This window comes from Haliotis rubra, unplaced genomic scaffold (assembly GCF_003918875.1).
Source record: "Haliotis rubra isolate DU_JTF1 unplaced genomic scaffold, ASM391887v1 Scf188, whole genome shotgun sequence".
NCBI lineage: Eukaryota > Metazoa > Mollusca > Gastropoda > Lepetellida > Haliotidae > Haliotis > Haliotis rubra.
In genome coordinates, this window is record NW_025765869.1 from 346085 (window position 1) to 369602 (window position 23518).

The 23518-nt window shown below is 41.5% G+C and overlaps 1 protein-coding gene and 1 long non-coding RNA gene across 2 annotated transcripts; one reads left to right on the top strand and one right to left on the bottom strand.

Moving 5' to 3' along the window:
• Positions 1 to 355: 355 nt before the first annotated feature.
• LOC124274128 (toll-like receptor 4) lies at positions 356 to 6288 on the top strand. The gene is made up of 2 exons (XM_046709451.1): positions 356 to 488; positions 3360 to 6288. The coding sequence occupies exon 2, from the start codon at positions 3447 to 3449 to the stop codon at positions 5994 to 5996; it is 2550 nt and encodes an 849-aa protein (XP_046565407.1). The 5' UTR covers positions 356 to 488; positions 3360 to 3446; the 3' UTR covers positions 5997 to 6288.
• A 261-nt stretch (positions 6289 to 6549) lies between these two features.
• On the bottom strand, positions 6550 to 23467 carry LOC124274129. Its single transcript, XR_006897865.1, has 2 exons — positions 23438 to 23467; positions 6550 to 6672 (listed from the first exon to the last, which is right to left on the bottom strand). It is a non-coding gene; the product is annotated as an uncharacterized LOC124274129 (long non-coding RNA).
• Positions 23468 to 23518: the final 51 nt, after the last annotated feature.

Genomic DNA, 23518 nt, shown 5'->3' on the forward strand with positions numbered 1-23518 from the left:
ACCCTAGCCACGAGGTTTCATAAAAGGGAGGTAATACGCTCACCACTGCATACCGCATCAACAAAAGTTTGTTGTTGTTGTTTTTTAAATATGTACATATATTTTTTACACGGCCATTAGACATGTTTTCTGTGAAAATTGCTAGAGTACCCCAAGGAAGACTTACTTCAAGGAATTGGAAACCTCTCAAGGTTTAGGTAAGTTTCTCCTAATCTTATACACTATCCTATCTATTTGTTTTGGAATGACGTAACCCCGAGCTCGAGTGTATGGAGGCGCCAGCTCACAACAGCATGACGAGACACTCTTCAAGGGTTAGAACTTCCCGTCCCACTTATACATACACCCGATAGCATCAATGTAATTATAGTACATACAAGGCAAGGCAGCTCTAGTTTCGCCTACAGTGCAGTACAGTGTTATCAACACAGACCAGGTTTCCATGGAGCAGTTTGCACATGCACACAATGTCCCAGAACTGAAGACAGGTAATTATTGTTTATGTTTGTTACTAATATGTTAATAATTTGTGTTATGTCGTTGGCATGACTTCGTAAAAGGTAGAAGACGCTGTAGATGTGGGTCACGCCCCGACTGGTGATGGATGTAGGCGATGTAGTTGCGTCATCCCCTGCCCAGTACACACAGTGTCTCGCTGTAACGCGCGCTTTAACATTGAAGTGAGCACTATCGCCAAGATTCACTGTGTGACATGTATAATAGAAAACGATGATGATGGTGATGGTGTCACGTGTAACATTACGTTTCTTGGGGGATCTGCCACGCCAGTCTGACGTACGATGACACTAGTAGCATAAACCATGTAGATATAAAAGGAAATACAACTCCCAACACACAACCTACAAAATTAAAATAACAGAAACAAAAATAGTGAAAATATACAATTTCAAAACAACAACTCCAAGTCAGCATCATACTCGTACTCGTACCCGCATCATGTATCTCCCATCTGACGTACATACACATCGAGACAGTATTCAGCTTGGTAGTTTGCTATTAATGTGAAATGTATTACACTGTACACTAAAACTGCAGTTACGTATATTTTTTTTTATTTATTTATTTATTTATTTATTTAGTGTGTGTGTGTGTGTTTTACTATGACTGTATCGCTGCAATATATAAAATATATAACAGTCAGTTAACAAAGGTAAGCCTTAGAGTGAGCACCATCAGATGTATGTAAAAAGCAAGGAAAACAATCCCCAGCCTTACAGTGAGCACCTTCAGATTTAAGTACAAAGCACACATACAATCCCCAGCCTTACAGTGAGCACCTTCAGATTTAAGTACAAAGCACACATACAATCCCCAGCCTTACAGTGAGCACCTTCAGATTTAAGTACAAAGCACACATACAATCCCCAGCCTTGCAGTGAGCACCTTCAGATTTAAGTACAAAGCACACATACAATCCCCAGCCCAGTATGAGTCTGAACCCCAGAGTTAAAAATGATAAAAAGCGATATCATGCTATAAAAATAATGCGCTATGTTTAGCAAGAAGAAGCAATTATATAATATTTATTTTATAAAAAAAGTTTCAAATATGACCAGTTTCTAGGCATTGTTTTAATGATATTAGCTGCGAATTCATCGAAGAGGCAGCCGTATTCAGTCCATGTCTGAGGCTTGAGAAGACTTTGCAGTCATATCAAAAAGTGTTCCATCTTCAGCACTGAGAGTTGGTTGATTGTTCTAAACTCATTGGTTTCGTGTTTCCTGTTTTGTGCTGTATATCAAAAGCCGTTTGTGATCTTGAATTACTTTGAGTCTCCTTTAGACACCTCCTATTATTCCTGTCAGCTGCAGGCACAATACAGTTTGCAGTGTATTTAGTGAACAGCCTTCACGTCTCAAACACTCATGGTTAATATTTCAGATGGGTCAGCCATGAATTTGTCTATACATCCTGTTATCTGGCTAATTGTGTATCACAATATACGGAAGAGTTCATGTTTGCTTATCTGTAAAATCCCTTTGTCTTCACAAATCAGGACAAATGTTGTAAACAGCTTTACAAATATCGATACATGAACTGTCGTTAAAATCATCTGTTGGAATTAGGCGGACACCTGCAGCCTTCATGCACTGGCCCTGTTTATGGCACTAATCACACCTGGGGATTTAGCATATAAAACGTCCGTATCGACATCAACCGAATCAATAACCTCAAAGCACAGTCTGTCTTCGATATCAGAAACATTCGTCTCATCAAACATGATTGTGTTTTCCCCACTGAACAAGAAACCGTAATCCGATGTCCACTGATCTATTACAGATCGCCCTTCAGTTAATACAGTTTGTCTTTTTTGTCGGTATCTGTCCCTGTCTGTTGTTGGCTATTCCAGTTATATCGGTTACCATAGAAACTTCTATAGTGAGGGGTACTGTACTGTACATAGTTGCGCAAATGTTTATCAAACAGTTATTTGTCGGATGCCTATTTACGTTTTGTATTTACGTTTTAGCGGACTCTTTATAATTACACTTTAACCACCCCCGACAGCAACAGATTTGCATGTCCATCCACCTGTCCGTTGTCCGAACTTGCAATACAGATCAATGGTCAACTGAACCTATTTGTTTGAATGGGTTTGTTTGCTGTTTGTTGCTACATGTTCACTACTTTACAGAACATGATAGTAGTGTTCCTGTCCGGTTTCAGGGATATTAAAACGTAGTAAACAGCGTTATTTTTTCACTCACGTCATTTTATACATTCTCTCAAGTGTCTGTCCTATGATATTGATCATCCAACCGTTTCCAGTCCAGAAATAACAGAGGGCAAAGATGATTCGTTTGTATAAATCAGAGTGGCAACAGAATGTTGGACGATCTGTTATCATGATTGTGTGGAAGGGCCACTATGCCCGTAGTACAGCTGTGATGACGTGTGTGGATGAAACATTATTTGTAGGCTAAAACATTTCATCACCAGTTTCAATGTACTTTTGTTAAATCATTCAGTGTGTTTTAGAGGAACGGGGAACACCAGTACATTATCAGGAGATGTCATCACGTTTTATTTACCATGACATCCTCTGGCTTCTAGTCCACAAGCATAGCTTTCGATGTTGTTGTGGTCGATTTATAAAGACGTGAAGCATGAAATCAGTCATCAATTTATAAATAATTCATAATAAATGTCCACCTATGTAATGCCACACACGAAAGTGTTGGAAGACAATTCCCGCTGTGTAATAAGTGTTCGAATTTCTACATATGTGCTTCTGTACACTAATTAATCAAACTCAGCTGCCATGGATATCAGAACATCATTTGAATTGCTCATATCAGAACAAGCTGTAACGAATGATAATGTTTCTTGTTTTGCAGATACATACACCGACTATCGCTGTCTAATGTGTCGGTGTGCTATGTGTAAGTAGATCACCAGCAACTTAACCAACCTGGTCCACCGATATGAAGCCCATCACTGGGTTTCTCATCGCTCTAACTGTGGCGTACACAACAAGCCACAACATGACATGTCGGATATACCTTGACCCTGGATTAGGTGGTAGCCGAGCTGACTGTCGCGGCCTCCACCTTACCAAGGTTCCTGGTGATCTTCCCTCCAACACCGTCAGCCTGGACCTCAGCGACAACCACGTAACAGTTCTGATGAGCAGGGCGTTCGTCCACATCCCGCGGCTGTTGACTCTAGTCATTTCGCATAGTCGTGTTTCGCGGTTAGAACCACGTGCATTCGAAGGCTTGACAAACCTCCGCAGTTTGAACCTAAATTACAACCACCTCCAACTTGACAATGACACCTATCCGCAAGACATATTCCGTCCTCTAGAACGTCTTACCGACTTGAACCTCGGCTACAACAGCTGCCGGTTGAGAGGAACTACCCCTCATTGGATATTTAAGTGGTTAACCAATTTGGAAACGCTAAAAATTGACACATTTGAAGATGACATATTTGGAAGTGGATTTGGGTATTTAAAAAACCTGACAACACTGAATATTGGCACTGGAGATAAAGATGAATGTACATATTGTGCCATAGATGTTATTCATAACCACACCTTTTCAGCTTTTGAAAATTCCACACTCAAAGTCTTGATCGCATCAGATTGTCACTTACATTCTGTTGAGGCTGGAGCTTTCAGTCCTTTAAAATCGATTTCTAAGATAGTTTTCGACTCAGTGAAGTATCTACCATCGAGTATTGCACTACGTGCATTCTATGGTCTGACAGGTAAACATGTGTCTAAAGTGTTACTGCCATCATCGTACACTTCTGTCTACTCACTACAGGACCTAACAGGTCAACTTATCTCTAACGGCATTCTCAGTAAACTAACGGACATTTGTATCGACCATATCGATCTCAGCTCAAACACAATTATATACATAGATTATAATTTCCTGAAAGTATTTTCAAAATGTTTGAAATTTCTTGACATTTCTAACAACAAGCTGCTTGGTAATCAAATGCTGTTCCTCCAAATGCGAATGTGTGAACAATTACAACACCTTGATGTGTCACATCAGCAGAAATATAACAAACATGAGAATACACACACACTGGTACACAGATTTCTCACTGCAAACCTCCACTCTGAAGGTTACCATAGAGAAGACACGTCAAACTTTAGTTGGAATAAAGTACTTCCTTTAAATGAAGTGACTGTCTATTTCCCTCCTAATCTCCGTATTTGTAATCTAAGCGAGATGGCGGGTCGATTTGGACGATTTTTCATAACACAGGTCGTTGGCGCATCACATTTGAAACTTCTGAATTTAGCTAACAATGGTATGTGGGGTTTATGGAAAACTATTGGAGGCTTAACAGCTCTACAATACTTAGATCTATCTGGTAATGAAGGTCATGGGATGACAAAGGACTTCATACAGTCTTTTCCAAACCTGACCTATCTATCTTTGAACAACATGGGTTTGGATAAGAACACACTTCTGGAGGGGGAACCAGTACTTGAAGGTTTGAAGACAATCAATGGTTTACGTCACTTCGAGATTGTAGGAAATCACATTCAGTGGATGGACATGCGGTATTTAACGACATTGACTGTTCTAAATATCTCCAGAAACAGTCTCGTGTCTATACCGTTTAAGCAAAATGACTTGCCTTTCCTCAGCGTTCTCGACCTGTCTCTAAACGCTATAACCTACTTCGATGATGACACCATGGAGATGTTGGAGATTCTAGGACAGAGGAACAAGCTTATCCTGAAGTTGGATGGGAACCCTCTCTCCTGTTCGTGTCAGTCGCTCATGTTTATTCAGTGGATGTTTACGTCGTCAGTTACCTTCGACAGGAATGCGACTTACTCATGTGTGACAGAGTATGCTGTATTTACAACAACGCACAGAGTGTATCAAGACTTTAACTATCACTGGACGTCGTGTCAAGGCCGATTTTGGCTGCCCGTATCCATCTCTCTGATGTTCTTAATAGCTCTTCTTCTTGTGTCAGCAGTACTGGTGTCATCAAACTGGACAAAGATTGAAAATTTTATTTTGGTCCTCATGGGTCGAGGGGTCCAAAGAGTGTCGAGACAGGATTTCAGAAAGGATGCATATGTAGCTCATTCAGATCAGGAAATTCAGTTTGTCATGGACGCGCTACGTAGGGCACTGGAGGACACCCACGGACTGAGGCTAATTCTCCCAGAAAGAGATTTCCTTCTGGGCGGATTCGTTGCTGACCATGTTGTAGAGAGTATCAACAAAAGCTGGAAGACAATACTGGTTGTGTCAGATGATTTTCTGGATGATCCCTGGTCCTACTTTATCATGAAGTCGACAACATATTACGTCTCCAATATGAATCCTAACCGGCTGATCTTGATGGTGCTGGGGGACGTGAACCGTGGTCAGCTGCCAGACCTGCTCCTCAGTGTCACCGCGGAGGAAGACATCATACAGATGGACGATCTCCCGGACCACAACGACAAGGTGTGGCTTACTGTCAGGGACAGAATCCTGGCTCCAGCATAAAGCTTCATATTTCAATCCTGTCTTCATTAACATCACACATTTCATTAGACACGTGAAGATTCATGTGAGATTTACCGATTGCTTCATGTTTGTATCATGTTATACCGCAGAGTATTTCATTGTAGAGCCGTGTTGCACTTGTATTACATAGTTTCTGCTGAGATGGCTGTGGTGTGCTGGTTATGTGTAAACTGTTTGCTGGCTTCACGCTTAGTTATCTCACGGTCTAATTTCCGGTTAACTGTTCAGTTAACTGAACTGTTCAGTTAACAAGAAGATGGATAAACATTGTATTTTAACTGGAGATATACTCTGGTTTCACAGCCTGGTTTATAATATTCGGCAGAAATGAACGCAACTTGTGTAATATGTATAACATTAATCAATTCTGTTGTCAACAATCACCGATTTTATTGCGACTTTAGAGACACCTGCAAGCACATTTTACCTCCAAATGTTACATAAATAGCATTTACAAACAATGACCGTATAACAGAGAGATTAACATGTGATATAAAATTGTAATCCGTGGCCTCTCAATTACATCTCATAGAATTTATTTTTATGTGTGTGTTTATGAACAAATTATAACTGTGAATGGGTGAATTTAGTTTTACACCGCACTCAGCAATATTCCAACTATATGGCAGTGGTCTGTAAATAATCGAGTCTAGATCTAGAGCATGAGCATCGATCTGCGCAATTGGGAGATGATGCTAGCCTGGCCACCCGATCCCGTCAGTCGCCTCTCACGACAAGCATGGGTTACTGAAGATCAGTTCTAACCCAGATCTTAACGGGTCACAAAATAAAACACTGTTGACAAATATTATTTTAAATATTTACTTTCAGATATTGAGTTCAAGGCAAATTCATGTATTTTTCCATTTCATGTGTAATAGATGTATAACTTTACGATGTGTTGCCTTATTTGTTTGTTGTGTTGTAAGACGGTGCAAAATATTCCGGCAATAACATTGTGGCCTATAAATAATCGCATCGTGCCCCGACAACCAACGTGTGCCGTCCCTTGCTGGCGTCCCATACCGACGGGGTACAATGACACACGCATCCCTCCAAGTGTCAGAACTAGCGGAACTTACATCATGCATGGATTACTGTTGGGTGATAATTATTTCCGACCCTATACGGTGTCATTTCTAACAATAGGTCACGAGATACTGATAGGTTCCGGTTTCGGTTCCAAACGTTTCACACAACCACACGACGTGTCACACAACCACACGACGTGTCACACAACCACACGACGTGTCACACAACCACTCGACGTGTCACACAACCACACGACGTGTCACACAACCACACGACGTGTCACACAACCACTCGACGTGTCACACAAATTTTCGAGGAATGTGTAAAAATTGCGGTTTTTTGTAATTTCGTTGCGATATCACATCAGTATATCTAGAAGTTGAACGACGCCAAATTAGATTGTATGACATGTGATGCTATGAACAGCAAGTGGTGTCTTGGTCAAAACGACAGACCAGTAAGTATTAATAAACTTATGTTATAAATCATATATACTTCGGTAGTCAGTTACTATTCGGCGATGACACGTTTTAAATAGCTGATACACATGAATGTTTGTTGAAGGTCAAGGGTCCTCCTTGTGGTGAGAGGATCACAATTTATAAATCACAGTCTATAGATCACAATTTATAGATCGGAAACTGCCCACAATCACCAGCAGCTGAAAGGATTGTACACATCCTGCCCGTGGAAACAATTACCAGCAGCTGAAAGGATTGTACACATCCTGCCCGTGGAAACAATTACCAGCAGCTGAAAGGATTGTACACATCCTGCCCGTGGAAACAATGACGGATTTACACATCGGCCCTGCCCGTGGAAAACATACGTAGGCCCTACATGACGGTTTTCGGCCCTGTATCACATACAGTACAACCAGAAATTATTGAGAATTTAAGATTGTAATTTTGTATATTTTTTTCACTCATTACTCACGTATTAAATGTGAATATTAGCAGAACATAACTCCAGATTCAAAGGTTCAGACTCATAACGCCGACCTTTTGACCAAACTTTACGGTTGAGTGAAATATAAAGGTCGACCTCCTGAAACTAGTTTCATTTTGCCAATTAATAATGGATTACGAGGACAATGCGGGATCAAAGAGTTGTTAGAGGAGGAAAATCCGGATTATGCGGATGAGAGCGCACCTAATGAGAAGATGACAACAGATGACAGATTTTTATCAGGTGACAGATTTTAGCATTTTTAATAAATACATCGTAAGTTCATATAGCATACATTTTTTCACAGATTTTAACCTAAATGCAATAGGTGGGATGCTGAATTAGCAAACTGCCTCACGGACAGTGTTCCTTGTTCAAGCTGGTGACAGATGTCATCCAGTCGTCGCTCCAAATCCCTGTATTTCCTCTTCTTGGACGGACGCTTCTGGCCAGCAGCATACTGGACCAGCTTGTTTTCGGTGTTGGTCTGTTCTCGTGACAGGAACGACACAATCTCGAAAATGTTTGGATGAGCCTTGCCGACGTATTTCTTCAGGCGTGAATGCCACCCTTCTAGGTGGTTGTTTGGCCCATCTGTGTTGTGGTGGTTCCATTGCGTCATGTGCAGATCTCCCTCCACCCAGAAGTTGGTCATGTAGTCTCCGAGTTGTCGGCAGCGGTCATCATCTGGCATCGTTGCCAAGGTATCCAGCCACAGGTCCTCTACCTGAAAAAGAAAATATACATTAATTAATGTTACTGAATATACAGGTCAAAATAACACCTTTATTACACAACCTATTGGGGTAGAGCTAACTATTTGTTTTAAAATAACTTACTTCCTGTGCTGGCACCAACGGCAAGACGGCACATCTCCGGACGAACCTCTTGATCTCGTCATCGTCCTGGTAGGCCTTCTGGAGATGGTGCTGCTTGGTTCTCCTCCATACACACTGGGTGAAGTGGAAGAAGCAGCCCTTCCACTCGCTTCGGTGGAACACGATCGCAGAGGCGTTTCTGGAGGCAACCTCATAGTCCACCTTCAGCTTTTCTGGCGTCTCCTTCGCCTACAAAAAAGCAAAGAATTATTAACCATTTGGTTCCAAACTTTTCCATTTATTAAGCATCTTACTGAAACACTGTTATAAAATTCGACAAAACTGTGGCAATCACTGAATAATATTTATACATATATAAGAATTTAAACTCTTACCTTAATATCACTCGTGACAGTTTGATGATTGTGTTCATCTTTCACCATGGTGACGATGTCATTCGTTGTTGATGCTGTGGATATGCACTCTTTTGCAGTACATATCCAAGATATCAAGTCTCGTTTTCTCTTGCTGACTCATACAGTATCACGATGTGTGAGTCTTGTATCATGTGTGTCCTGTATCACGGTGTGTGAGTCCTGTATCAAGGTGTGTGAGTCCTGTATCACGATGTGTGAGTCCTGTATCACGATGTGTGAGTCTTGTATCATGTGTGTGAGTCCTGTATTACGATGTGTGAGTCCTGTATCACGATGTGTGAGTCCTGTATCAAGGTGTGTGAGTCCTGTATCACGATGTGTGAGTCCTGTATCACGATGTGTGAGTTCTGTATCCTGTGAGTCCTGTATCACGATGTGTGAGTCCTGTATCACGGTGTGTGAGTCTTGTATCATGTGAGTCCTGTATCATGATGTGTGAGTCTTGTATCACGGTGTGTGAGTCTTGTATCACGATGTGTGAGTCTTGTATCATGTGAGTCCTGTATCACGGTGTGTGAGTCTTGTATCACGATGTGTGAGTCTTGTATCATGTGAGTCCTGTATCACGGTGTGTGAGTCCTGTATCACGAAGTGTGAGTCCTGTATCACGATGTGTGAGTCTTGTATCATGTGTGTGAGTCCTGTATTACGATGTGTGAGTCCTGTATCACGATGTGTGAGTCCTGTATCACATGTGTGTGAGTCCTGTATCACGATGTGTGAGTCCTGTATCACGTGTGTGAGTCCTGTATCACGGTGTGTGAGTCTTGTATCATGTGAGTCCTGTATCACGGTGTGTGAGTCCTGTATCACGATGTGTGAGTCCTGTATCACGGTGTGTGAGTCCTGTATCACGGTGTGTGAGTCCTGTATCACGATGTGTGAGTCCTGTATCACGATGTGTGAGTCCTGTATCACGGTTTGCGAGTCTTGTATCATGTGAGTCCTGTATCACGGTGTGTGAGTCTTGTATCACGATGTGCGAGTCTTGTATCATGTGAGTCCTGTATCACGGTGTGTGAGTCCTGTATCACGATGTGTGAGTCTTGTATCATGTGAGTCCTGTATCACGATGTATGAGTCTTGTATCACGATGTGTGAGTCCTGTATCACGTGTGTGAGTCCCGTATCACGGTTTGTGAGTCCTATATCACGATGTGTGAGTCTTGTATCACGGTGTGTGAGTCTTGTATCACAATGTGTGAGTCTTGTATCATGTGAGTCCTGTATCACGGTGTGTGAGTCTTGTATCACGATGTGTGAGTCTTGTATCATGTGTGTGAGTCCTGTATTACGATGTGTGAGTCCTGTATCACGATGTGTGAGTCCTGTATCATGTGTGTGTGAGTCCTGTATCACGATGTGTGAGTCCTGTATCAAGTGTGTGAGTCCTGTATCACGGTGTGTGAGTCTTGTATCATGTGAGTCCTGTATCACGGTGTGTGAGTCTTGTATCACGATGTGTGAGTCCTGTATCACGGTGTGTGAGTCCTGTATCACGGTGTGTGAGTCCTGTATCACGATGTGTGAGTCCTGTATCACGATGTGTGAGTCCTGTATCACGATGTGCGAGTCTTGTATCATGTGAGTCCTGTATCAAGGTGTGTGAGTCTTGTATCACGATGTGCGAGTCTTGTATCATGTGAGTCCTGTATCACGGTGTGTGAGTCCTGTATCACGATGTGTGAGTCTTGTATCATGTGAGTCCTGTATCACGATGTATGAGTCTTGTATCACGATGTGTGAGTCCTGTATCACGTGTGTGAGTCCTGTATCACGGTTTGTGAGTCCTATATCACGATGTGTGAGTTGTATCATGTAGTCCTGTATCACGGTGTGTGAGTCCTGTATCCTGTGAGTCCTGTATCACGGTGTGTGAGTCCTGTATTACGGTGTGTGAGTTCTGTATCACGAGGTGTGAGTCCTGCATCACGGTGTGTGAGTCCCGTATCACGGTGTGTGAGTCTTGTATCACGATGTGTGAGTCTTGTATCACGATGTGTGAGTCTTGTATCCTGTGAGTCTTGTATCCTGTGAGTCCTGTATCACGGTGTGTGAGTCCTGTATCACGAGGTGTGAGTCCTGTATCACGGTGTGTGAGTCTTGTATCACGATGTGTGAGTCCTGCATCACGTTGTGTGAGTCTTGTATCACGATGTGTGAGTCTTGTATCATGTGAGTCCTGTATCACGATGTGTGAGTCTTGTATCACGATGTGTGAGTCCTGTATCACGATGTGTGAGTCCTGTATCACGTGTGTGAGTCCTGTATCACGGTGTGTTAGTCCTGTATCACAATGTGTGAGTCCTGTATCACGTGTGTGAGTCCTGTACCACGGTGTGTGAGTCCTGTATCACTCTGTGTGAGTCTTGTATCACTGTACACAGTGTCCTGTACTGTTGAAACATGTTGAAACATGCTAGAAGAAGGACATAGTGATATGGACTGAGGAACAGGCAGATCTGGCATCCCTCCAATCCGTTGCCCTGCTGTAACACCGCTCCTTCATACAAGCTTCTTCTGGGTGCTGTTTAGTTCAAGACGATCGATGATTATAACATATCTGTGAATGACATGATGATGGAGCGGCAAGAATCGCCAGCAACTGCAGCAAACCATACCTGACAAATGTTTCTATTTTTCTGTTTAATCTTTCCTATTCTTTCACTGTTTATATACATGAGCCTGGTCAAAGAATGTTGTTGTTTTTCTATTTCGACGACAATTATGAGAATAAGTTGTACGCAACAACCGAAATAAAAGGTATCAAAACTAAAATCGTAATGAAACTTCGCATAGTATATATTTATACCTGCAATATAAACCCCGCGAATGACCCCGTGAGTTCTCTTTTTTCAAGTCTTCATTCTTTAGTTATCCGTATACGAAATCAGATTTTCGTGAACAGTGAATCAAGCATTGAGTTCCTATCGAGAAACGCAACCTCGAAATGTTACCAATATGCCATTGTGCCGACACCTTCACAACCCTAGGTGGATATGCATGTTGTTTTTTAAATATTAAAAATAATAATACGATGAAACACGTTTGTGTAAACTGTATGTACATACACACGACACAGGCCGGTCTGTTTTATACAGCGACTGTTGGTGTATTTAAACAGTTACCTCTGTCTTCGTCTTCTTTATTCAACTTGCAAGCAGTGTTTCTTTCATACTCCAAATGTTGATCAGGTCCTGAGTTGCTGCAACACTCAAACACTATTTGGGCCTCGCACCATGCTCGACTTAAATATCCTGTCTTTGTTATATAAAGAGTCTCCACTTCCTTGTATACAATGCATGCCGTGGTGTTGTGGGAGGGTGGATGTGACTTTCTCCGACTCCCGTTCATTCTTCATATTTCACTTTTTTCACTGTCAACAATGCATTTCTTGTGCAATTGTACTTTTGTAATATGACATGAACCTCCGCCAAACTGCACACTTTGCTGAACAATTACCCGTGAGCCGGTGGAGCCTGACTCGTTGCCAGTTGTCAGCTAATGGTATCAGATTTAGTTCACCTGACCCATCTGGACACAACGATATCTGGTTCTCCGGGGAGTGTATTTGCACACCAACCGCAACTAGGGCTCAGTATTACATGGCGACCGTTTCACGCCTCTCTAATGGGTGTGGTTGTGCTGCTTGAAGAACCAATCACATCGGCAAACTTATACAACAAGCGTCTCTTAAAATCTGAAATAATGTTATCTTCACTGGGATATTTGTTTCTAATAAAGTTCAATCTATGCTATTTTTCAGCATTAAACATTTTGGTAAAAATCACACGTATTTGTAATTGGTATGAACAAACTGCCTGGTTTCTAAGTTTGGATTGACTTTTAGAAAGTCCCCTGGTGTTTTATAGATGGAAATACATCACGTCTGTCCAAACGATCCCCCAGTTTATGTCCTCCGTAACAGATTCCACTTGGGGTAGTCGGCAACGTACCTGCACACACCCAATCCACGAGTTTTAGGATATGTAATGAGTATGTGTGTCATAACGTCCACACAACTTGGCCACTTTAGTCTGGGAGTATTTCTTCACGTTTCACCATCAAGTTCATGTTTAATATGGAAATAGTGGGAAGCATACTACCCATCTTCAATAGGTTTCAAATATTTGCATGTAAACGATTTTAAATCCTCAACATCGAATCATGTTGTCAGAGGAGAATGTGGACGTTATCTAATGTATATTTTTACTTATAAAAGGGTCTTGGCTTATTGGTGTAAAATATGCAATATGCCTGATACAAGATTTGTGAAAAATGTTATAAGCTATTAGTTCTAGATTGTACCAATGGGAAACCTAACTGGGCTGCTAAAATGAAACATATCGCTTACATGTATGGATTTGGATATCTTTGGGAGGAACAACGTGTAGTTAATGTTAGTATACTATCCCCAAAAAGAAACGCATAGGTGTTTTGTATTTTTAAAAAATTATTAATTACCTATTGTGTTCAAACAATCGTCAAAATATGCAACAAAGTGTTGATAACATGATTTTACACAATTGCACAAGTAAAAAATCGATTTCACCTGAAAATGTTGATTTTGATGAGATTTCTTACAAGGATTAAAAAGGCATCGCCACAACACAATAGAGATCACCTTCCAGTTGAAATTGTGCAGCCAAGAGCATGCACTATCTGGCAATAAAACTTCAGATTACTTTCGGAAATTGGCATTCGTTTTGAAGGAGTTTCAAGGTAGAAGAATAGAAATTACCTTCTTCTAACCTAGTGTAAACATTCATGCACTAAAGTCTATTTGTGGACGAGTTATACATGTTTGAAAATACAACATTTTCGCAACAGATTTCTGGTCTATGCGTTTCATTTTTGGGATAGTATAGTTTTATGTCCGTGTTTGTATACAGACTTAAAGTATCTTATGAGCAAAATTGGCATGCAGCCCTCGATAGCAGCTGTAAATATTCGAACTATATTTCTTTTAGATCATCATTTGGCTTAGAATTGTATATCAAAGAATTCACTTTTTCAAAATTCAGGGCCGCGTTTGCTTAATTTAGATGTTTTTCACACCGGTTTCGAATTGAAACTAGCAGGTATGTTAAAGAGACTAAAGTTGATGTATTATATCTTGTATGCAAAGAACGATATATTAAACACGAACATCATTTTTTATTAGTATGTAACATATACAAACATATAAGGTCTCTATTGTTGCCAAAGAAATACTATTTGAATCCTACTGTACATTGATTGATTGAATAGGTTTCTTGTGACAAGCGCTTCCAATCTAACACATTTAGGGGTCTGCAAACAATGTACAATGTACTTCCAAACATATACGTTTGCCTAAACTCTCTGTTAAAGGTTTCTACTCTGGTACTTCTACTCATGCACGACTTCAATGCTTCAATAAACGCATTTATTAGGCCACACTCGTCTGATATATATTTCCATGACAGTTTTACAACAGTTATTGTTTTGAAACATGTTTTATGCTTCATAGTACTCGCTTTTCATTAGCATGATCCCTAAAATCTAAACTATTGCTTCGTGCTTTCATTACCAACTGATCAAAGATTTCCTGGTCAACATTGTTTTGACCAAGTTGGTGTTCACGTTGCTGGCACATACATGACCTTGTTGTTTATCGTGCTTGGTTGTTTAAACCAGTGGGAGGCCGAATATAACGACATGGCTGAAAAGTCCTGAAAAATGCAGTCCCACATTGAAAGTGAGTGAGTGAGTGAGTGAGTTTACTTTTTATGCCGCACTCAGCAATATTCCAGCTATATGGCGGCCGATCCCGTTAGTCGCCTCTTACGACAAGCATGGGTTGCTGAAGATCAATATTCTAACCTAACACTGAAAGACGATTAATTAGACAAATGAGGCCAACTATTTTATAAACACATTGACAGTTTGGCCACTCCTCTGATTGGTTTCCACTTCAGTCCTTGTCGACAGCACTGCTTCCTGTGAGGGATCTCGGGAACCTGCAAACCAGCCTGCAGGAGGACATGAGGTGGGCCCACAACCAGTCGGCAGTGTGTTGAACACACGAACCCTTGAGATCAATACGATATGAAGTGTACTTGCAGTTGGCATCTACTTCAGTGTTAGCTGAAACTGTCACCACTCAAAAGATTGACCTTAGAGTATAGTCACAGTCGCCGTACACAATCTCTAGCCGCAGTATCTGCTATGATGATATATTCAATGTTATTGTATTACCCCACGTAGGTGCCGTGCCAGTTGACACACGTCAGATGGGTTCACAAGGTGATGTAGACAATCAGTTGAGGGGTACACAAGGTAGGTGATGTAGACAATCAGTTGAGGGGTACACAAGGTAGGTGATGTAGACAATCAGTTGAGGAGTACACAAGGTAGGTGATGTAGACAATCAGTTGAGGTGTTCACAAGGTAGGTGATGTAGACAATCAGTTGAGGGGTACACAAGGTAGGTGATGTAGACAATCAGTTGAGGGGTACACAAGGTAGGTGATGTAGACAATCATTTGAGGGGTCCACAAGGTAGGTGATGTAGACAATCAGTTGAGGGGTTCACAAGGTAGGTGATGTAGACAATCAGTTGAGGGGTACACAAGGTAGGTGATGTAGACAATCAGTTGAGGGGTACACAAGGTAGGTGATATAGACAATCAGTTGAGGGGTACACAAGGTAGGTGATGTAGACAATCAGTTGAGGGGTTCACAAGGTAAGTGATGTAGACAATCAGTTTAGGGGTACACAAGGTAGGTGATGTAGACAATCAGTTGAGGTGTACACAAGGTAGGTGATGTAGACAATCAGTTGAGGGGTACACAAGGTAGGTGATGTAGACAATCAGTTGAGGAGTACACAAGGTAGGTGATGAAGACAATCAGTTGAGGGGTTCACAAGGTAGGTGAAGTAGACAATCAGTTGAGGGGCACACAAGGTAGGTGATGTAGACAATCAGTTGAGGGGTACACAAGGTAGGTGATGTAGACAATCAGTTGAGGGGTACACAAGGTAGGTGATGTAGACAATCAGTTGAGGGGTAAACAAGGTAGGTGATGGAGACAATCAGTTTAGGAGTACACAAGGTAGGTGATGTAGACAATCAGTTGAGGGGTTCACAAGGTAGGTGATGTAGACAATCAGTTGAGGGGTACACAAGGTAGGTGATGTAGACAATCAGTTGAGGGGTACACAAGGTAGGTGATGATGTAGACAATCAGTTGAGGGGTTCACAAGGTAGGTGATATAGACAATCAGTTGAGGGGTACACAAGGTAGGTGATGTAGACAATCAGTTGAGGGGTTCACAAGGTAGGTGATGTAGACAATCAGTTGAGGGGTACACAAGGTAGGTGATGTAGACAATCAGTTGAGGGGTTCACAAGGTAGGTGAAGTAGACAATCAGTTGAGGGGTACACAAGGTAGGTGATGTAGACAATCAGTTGAGGGGTACACAAGGTAGGTGATGTAGACAATCAGTTGAGGGGTACACAAGGTAGGTGATGTAGACAATCAGTTGAGGGGTAAACAAGGTAGGTGATGGAGACAATCAGTTTAGGAGTACACAAGGTAGATGATGTAGACAATCAGTTGAGGGGTTCACAAGGTAGGTGATGTAGACAATCAGTTGAGGGGTACACAAGGTAGGTGATGTAGACAATCAGTTGAGGGGTACACAAGGTAGGTGATGTAGACAATCAGTTGAGGGGTTCACAAGGTATGTGATACAGACAATCAGTTGAGGGGTACACAAGGTAGGTGAAGTAGACAATCAGTTGAGGGGTACACAAGGTAGGTGATGTAGACAATCAGTTGAGGGGTACACAAGGTAGGTGATGTAGACAATCAGTTGAGGGGTTCACAAGGTAGGTGATGTAGACAATCAGTTGAGGGGTACACAAGGTAGGTGATGTAGACAATCAGTTGAGGGGTACACAAGGTAGGTGATGTAGACAATCAGTTGAGGGGTACACAAGGTAGGTGATGTAGACAATCAGTTGAGGGGTACATAAGGTAGGTGATGTAGACAATCAGTTGAGGGGTAAACAAGGTAGGTGATGTAGACAATCAGTTGAGGGGTTCACAAGGTAGGTGATGTAGACAATCAGTTGAGGGGTACACAAGGTAGGTGATGTAGACAATCAGTTGACGGTTGACTGGGTTAGATCGTGGACTTTCAGATATTGGGAGCCTCACTCTGAGAATGTGGTTCGAATCCCGCATTGGACGCAACCCCACAAAACATATGTTGAAGACTGTTAATCTGGGCGTATTCTTTCATTGTACTGAACAATTTTAACGAAATACAAAGTTTATTTGTTGTTTAACCAAGCGTAGGGGTCTTGCTATGCTGGGCAGCGGGGTGCACTTGTTTAGCTATGTAGCAGTTTGGCTTTACATGTGAACGTATGGTATGACTGAGCAGCAGGATCGCCGTTCAATTGGGCATTGGTTAAAAAGAGAAACTCATTAGTTGAAAGACCAAGACATTTCGCTGAAACCTTTCAAAAGAATACAAAAAGTGCTCGTCAAAAGTATACATCGTTTCACGTTGAGCCTCAATCGTCAGTTACGACGTCTAAGATATTTCTATCAATCAATCTCTATTCAGGTCGTCACGCCGAAGACCCGGGTTCGATTCACCACATGGCTACGATGTATGAAGCCCATTTCTGGTGTCCCCTGTCGTGATATTACTGGGAAATTGCTAAAAGCGGCGTTAACTAAACTCACCCCACTTACTTATTCAGGTAGCACATACAGAGCTGTTGACAATTGTAACTAGTATTATCAAATGTGGATCTATACAAGTGTTCTGCACGTTCCGTCTCTTCTATTGACGTTCTGTTTGGAATGGATCGACAGAAAGCGGAACAAGCATTAAGCAACGTGCGACCTGTACACCATTAATATGTAGCACCCCACATCAAACTGTGTTCCAAACGGAATAAGAAATTCGAGAAATGGGTTGTATTATTGAGCCAGGATAAACGTGAAATAAACATCACTTTGTCTGCTTGCTGCCTATACGTTTACTGTGTATGTGACTCGACTGGGTGGTTGAAGCTGTCGCGCGCGCGAAACGATATTGTAAATGCTATAGGAATTTTACTGAAACGAATTTTTATTTCTGTCAATAAATTAAATATTCAAGACTTTAATATTGTACCAGCAGCATAAATACAAAATACATGAAGGAATTATTGTTTCATCACTGAAAATCACCATTTACCGGGTTCTAATGAGATGGAATTAACGCCATGACCGGCGATCCTTGACGATTATTGTTACAAGGATACAAGAATCATTGTAGCTCATTTCGAGACACAATTGTATTTTGTCTCTTTAATCAGGTATACTTTTAGCATACTTATGTGACTTAATATGCTGAATGTTGCCTAATGACCACTAGACCAACTCCACAGCGATAGGCGGACTGGGCAACAGACAGGGAGATTACACCAGTCGGCGGGACGTGTGATCTTCGTATAAATCGTCTGTCTGCAACAAAATGGTTCACATCTTGTTGGGGAACTGTAATAGGGTTAGGTTAATCTTATTTGGTTTTACTTAAAGATTTTATGGAACAAGATCATCCACTTTAATCAAATTGCTTACGTGCAAACCCATGCGTGGTAAAAGATATGCTCTCAATTTCGTTTTGAGCCATGCTCATTTCTGGGAGTCTTCACATAATCTTTTCAGTCTTTTTTATATAGATATTTTTATCAGCTTACGTGGTTTTTTTCTTGTTTTGTTTGTTGTTGTCTTGTTTTTAGGGGCGCGGGGGTACGTTGGGGAGTTGGTTGTAACTTATAGGTACTAGTTGGTTATAGGTAATTATACGCGATCAAAAAGGCCGGTTTTGAATAGAAATATAAGGCTTTGAAGGTTTGGTTGTTTTATACATAGGAGGGTTTGTAGTGCTAGCTGAGTGTTAGTGTACCCTGCCCGTTTGCTGGTTTTTGTGGGTGTATTTTTTTATGTAGTTGGGAATTTAATTGTGCCTGGCACGTATGTAATTTAGTTAATGCTCTGCCAACTTGTTTAGATTTATGGTAGATTTTTTAAAGTCTTTTTAGTGTGTTTTTTTCAAAATATAATTTTTAGGAATTTGAATTTTGGTGCTTACTGTGCCTCATTTGGGAGAATTGTTTGTTTTGATATGCTTTAGATTTTCTTTCTAGATAATGGTATAGTCACTACGGGGTGTTTAAGAGCCCGCTTTATCTCTTTGTTCGGCTCAGTATCTAGGTAAAATAACATGCATGCTTTATTGTGTGGCTTTTCAGTCTCGAATAATCACGCCACATTGTGTAGTTTCTCAGTCTCTCGGTATAATCACATGTTATATTGTGTAGTTTCTCAGTCTCTCGGTATAATCACATGTTATATTGTGTAGTTTCTCAGTCTCTCGGTATAACCACATGTTATATTGTGTAGTTTCTCAGTCTCTCGGTATAACCACATGTTATATTGTGTAGTTTCTCAGTCTCTCGGTATAATCACATGTTATATTGTGTAGTTTCTCAGTCTCTCGGTATAATCACATGTTATATTGTGTAGTTTCTCAGTCTCTCGGTATAACCACATGTTATATTGTGTAGTTTCTCAGTCTCTCGGTATAACCACATGTTATATTGTGTAGTTTCTCAGTCTCTCGGTATAACCACATGTTATATTGTGTAGTTTCTCAGTCTCTCGGTATAACCACATGTTATATTGTGTAGTTTCTCAGTCTCTCGGTATAACCACATGTTATATTGTGTAGTTTCTCAGTCTCTCGGTATAACCACATGTTATATTGTGTAGTTTCTCAGTCTCTCGGTATAACCACATGTCTCGGTATAACCATTATGTTATATTGTGTAGTTTCTCAGTCTCTCGGTATAACCACATGTTATATTGTGTAGTTTCTCAGTCTCTCGGTATAACCACATGTTATATTGTGTAGTTTCTCAGTCTCTCGGTATAATCACATGTTATATTGTGTAGTTTCTCAGTCTCTCGGTATAATCACATGTTATATTGTGTAGTTTCTCAGTCTCTCGGTATAATCACATGTTATATTGTGTAGTTTCTCAGTCTCTCGGTATAATCATGTTATATTGTGTAGTTTCTCAGTCTCTCGGTATAATCACATGTTATATTGTGTAGTTTCTCAGTCTCTCGGTATAATCACATGTTATATTGTGTAGTTTCTCAGTCTCTCGGTATAATCACGTTATGTTGTGTAGTTTCTCAGTCTCTCGGTATAATCACATGTTATATTGTGTAGTTTCTCAGTCTCTCGGTATAATCACATGTTATATTGTGTAGTTTCTCAGTCTCTCGGTATAATCACATGTTATATTGTGTAGTTTCTCAGTCTCTCGGTATAACCACATGTTATATTGTGTAGTTTCTCAGTCTCTCGGTATAATCACATGTTATATTGTGTAGTTTCTCAGTCTCTCGGTATAATCACATGTTATATTGTGTAGTTTCTCAGTCTCTCGGTATAATCACATGTTATATTGTGTAGTTTCTCAGTCTCTCGGTATAACCACATGTTATATTGTGCAGTTTCTCAGTCTCTCGGTATAATACGTTAAGTTTCTCAGTCTCGGTATAATCACATGTTATATTGTGTAGTTTCTCAGTCTCGGTATAACCACATGTTATATTGTGTAGTTTCTCAGTCTCTCGGTATAATCACATGTTATATTGTGTAGTTTCTCAGTCTCTAGGTATAATCACATGTTATATTGTGTAGTTTCTCAGTCTCTCGGTATAATCACATGTTATATTGTGTAGTTTCTCAGTCTCTTGGTATAATCACGTTATATTGTGCAGTTGTGTAGTTTCTCAGTCTCTCGGTATAATCACATGTTATATTGTGTAGTTTCTCAGTCTCTCGGTATAATCACATGTTATATTGTGTAGTTTCTCAGTCTCTCGGTATAATCACATGTTATATTGTGTGATATATACTGTGGTAGAGGGGTGTATACAGTCGTGGTGAGGTGTTACTATCCCTAACTCAGTTCCTGGTATCTTGCAGTTAAATACAGATATCTTTAACTGGTATCTTTGAATTGTTGCTATTTATTGAAGACTTCCGCTTATAAAAGATATCTTCCAAGACTTCCGTCTGTAAAGTAATGTGGGTAGTGTGTCTAAAACATTCATTGTCAAATGAATTACAAGCGTGTGTGATTTATCATTGCTGACTAGGAACTGACAGGAACTGACTAGCACTTGCATTCGTTGATACTGGCAGTTTACTAAGTGTATATTTTCTATACAAGTATTCCAAAAAGATTTATATGTACATTGGAATATTTTGATTCAGAAAAGCTGAAAATATGGCAACTTATGTATGAGTCGAGCTTTTATGAACCTGTCCACGAGGAGGCTGAATCAGCTGTGAGAGACGTGGGTAGCCCGGCACACCTGAGGCGGCTTTACACCTGTGCTACAACGTTGACAGACAGTAGCATTGTGCACAAGCACTCAGTCCAAGATCACTTTCCCAAGAACATGCCATCAACAATGGTGGAATGTCCCTACCAAGCAGTATGCCAGTAGACCACGCTGAAACACAATCTTCCCCCTGGCTGTGATGAAACGCAACAGAAAGTCCCTAGCGCCTGGTCGCGTGCCGGACACGCCCCTAGAGGGGACAAGGTGGGACGGTATAACCTCCGTTATGATGAATGGGTGGGAAGCACGGACTACCGTCAGATAATACCCGCCCGTCACCCGAAAAAAACTCTAATCTAGAAATTGATAGCACGTGTACGAATTTGATATTGGATATCGATTAAGGGTATTTAGAGTACCAGTCGATGATTTTGGTGAATACAGACTTTTGCATACAGTTATCAAGTTACTGTCGAAATGACATGGTTTTTGGTGTCACCACCTGGGGTGTCACCTCCTTGGTGTGCCTCACCACTGGTGTGCCACTTGGTGTGATTGTCCATGGTGTGCCTGGTGTGTCACGGTGTGCAGTGTCTCGGTGTCCACCACTTGTGTGTCACCTCACTGGTGCCTCCTTGGTGTCTTGGTGTCACCGTCACCACTGTGTGCCTCCCGGTGTGTCTGGTGTGCCAGTGTCCTGGTGTCTGGTGTGGTGTGTCTCCACCTTGGTGTCGTCCGGTGTCTCCGTTGATTATGGATCCGTGTGCCTCTGGTCGGTGTCCTTGGTCTGGTGTCCTGGGTGCCACGGTGTGCCTCCTTGGTGTCTCCACCTGGTGTCCACTTGTGTCTTGGTGTGGTCTGTCCTTGGTCTCACCACCACAGTGTCTCACCACAGTGTCCTGGTGTGTGGTGTGTGGTGTGGTGTGGTCACTGTTATTTTTCCTGGTGTCACCTCCTTGGTGTCACCACCTGGTGTCCTGTGTGTCTGTGTCCTTGGTGTGTCTCCGGTGTGGTGCTGGTGTCACCACCTTGGTCTCACCACTGGTGTGTCTCCACCACCTCACTCAGTGCCTCCTGGTCTCGTCCACTGTGTCCAGTGTGTCCTTGGTCTCGTTGTCCTGGGGTGTCTGTGTCCTTGGTCTTGGTGTCACCTCCACCTCCTGGGTGCTGGGGTTGTGTGGTCTCGGGTCCATGTTGGTTGGGGTTCCATGTGGGGTCTGTGTTATGGTGTGGTCTCCATTCCATGGTGTCTCTGTGGGGTCATGTTATATGGTGTTGGGGTCTCCTTGTGTTGATGGGGTCATGTGTTATGGTGTGTTATGGGGCTGTCTTCATGTGATTGGTCATATGGGGTCTGTGTGTGGGTCTTTGTCATGGTCATTCCTTCCTGTTTATTTTGGTCGGTGTCAGGTCCGTGGGGTTAATCTTTTGTTATACCGTTGTTCCTGGTTTGTGGTCATGGTTTCTTTACTGGATCCTGGTGTTGACTCGGCACAAGTAGAAAATGGATATTTCTACATCTGTTATTGTATTTTAACTGCCCGTAGAATCAATAATATTAATTGCAAACTTGCTTTGAGTCTTGCATTGTTTTCAATAAACAGTGAAGCTTCCCAGTGTTTGTTAAATAGTTATACAGGACTGCAGTGTTTCATGCCAGGAACTACATACAACGTAAAGGTTGGTAACATAGGTGAGTGAGTGAGTGGGTGAGTGAGTTTAGTTTTGCGCCGCACTCAGCAATATTCCATCTATATGACGGGGGTCTGTAAATAATCGAGTGTGGACCAGACAATCCAGTGATCAACAGCATGCGCATATATCTACGCAATTGGGATACGATGACGACAGCATACAAGCTCGCCCAGT

What these genes read in the sequence shown, in the direction of transcription:
- LOC124274128 (XM_046709451.1), top strand. Translation starts at nt 3,447, where the DNA reads ATGAAGCCCATCACTGGGTTTCTCATCGCTCTAACTGTGGCGTACACA.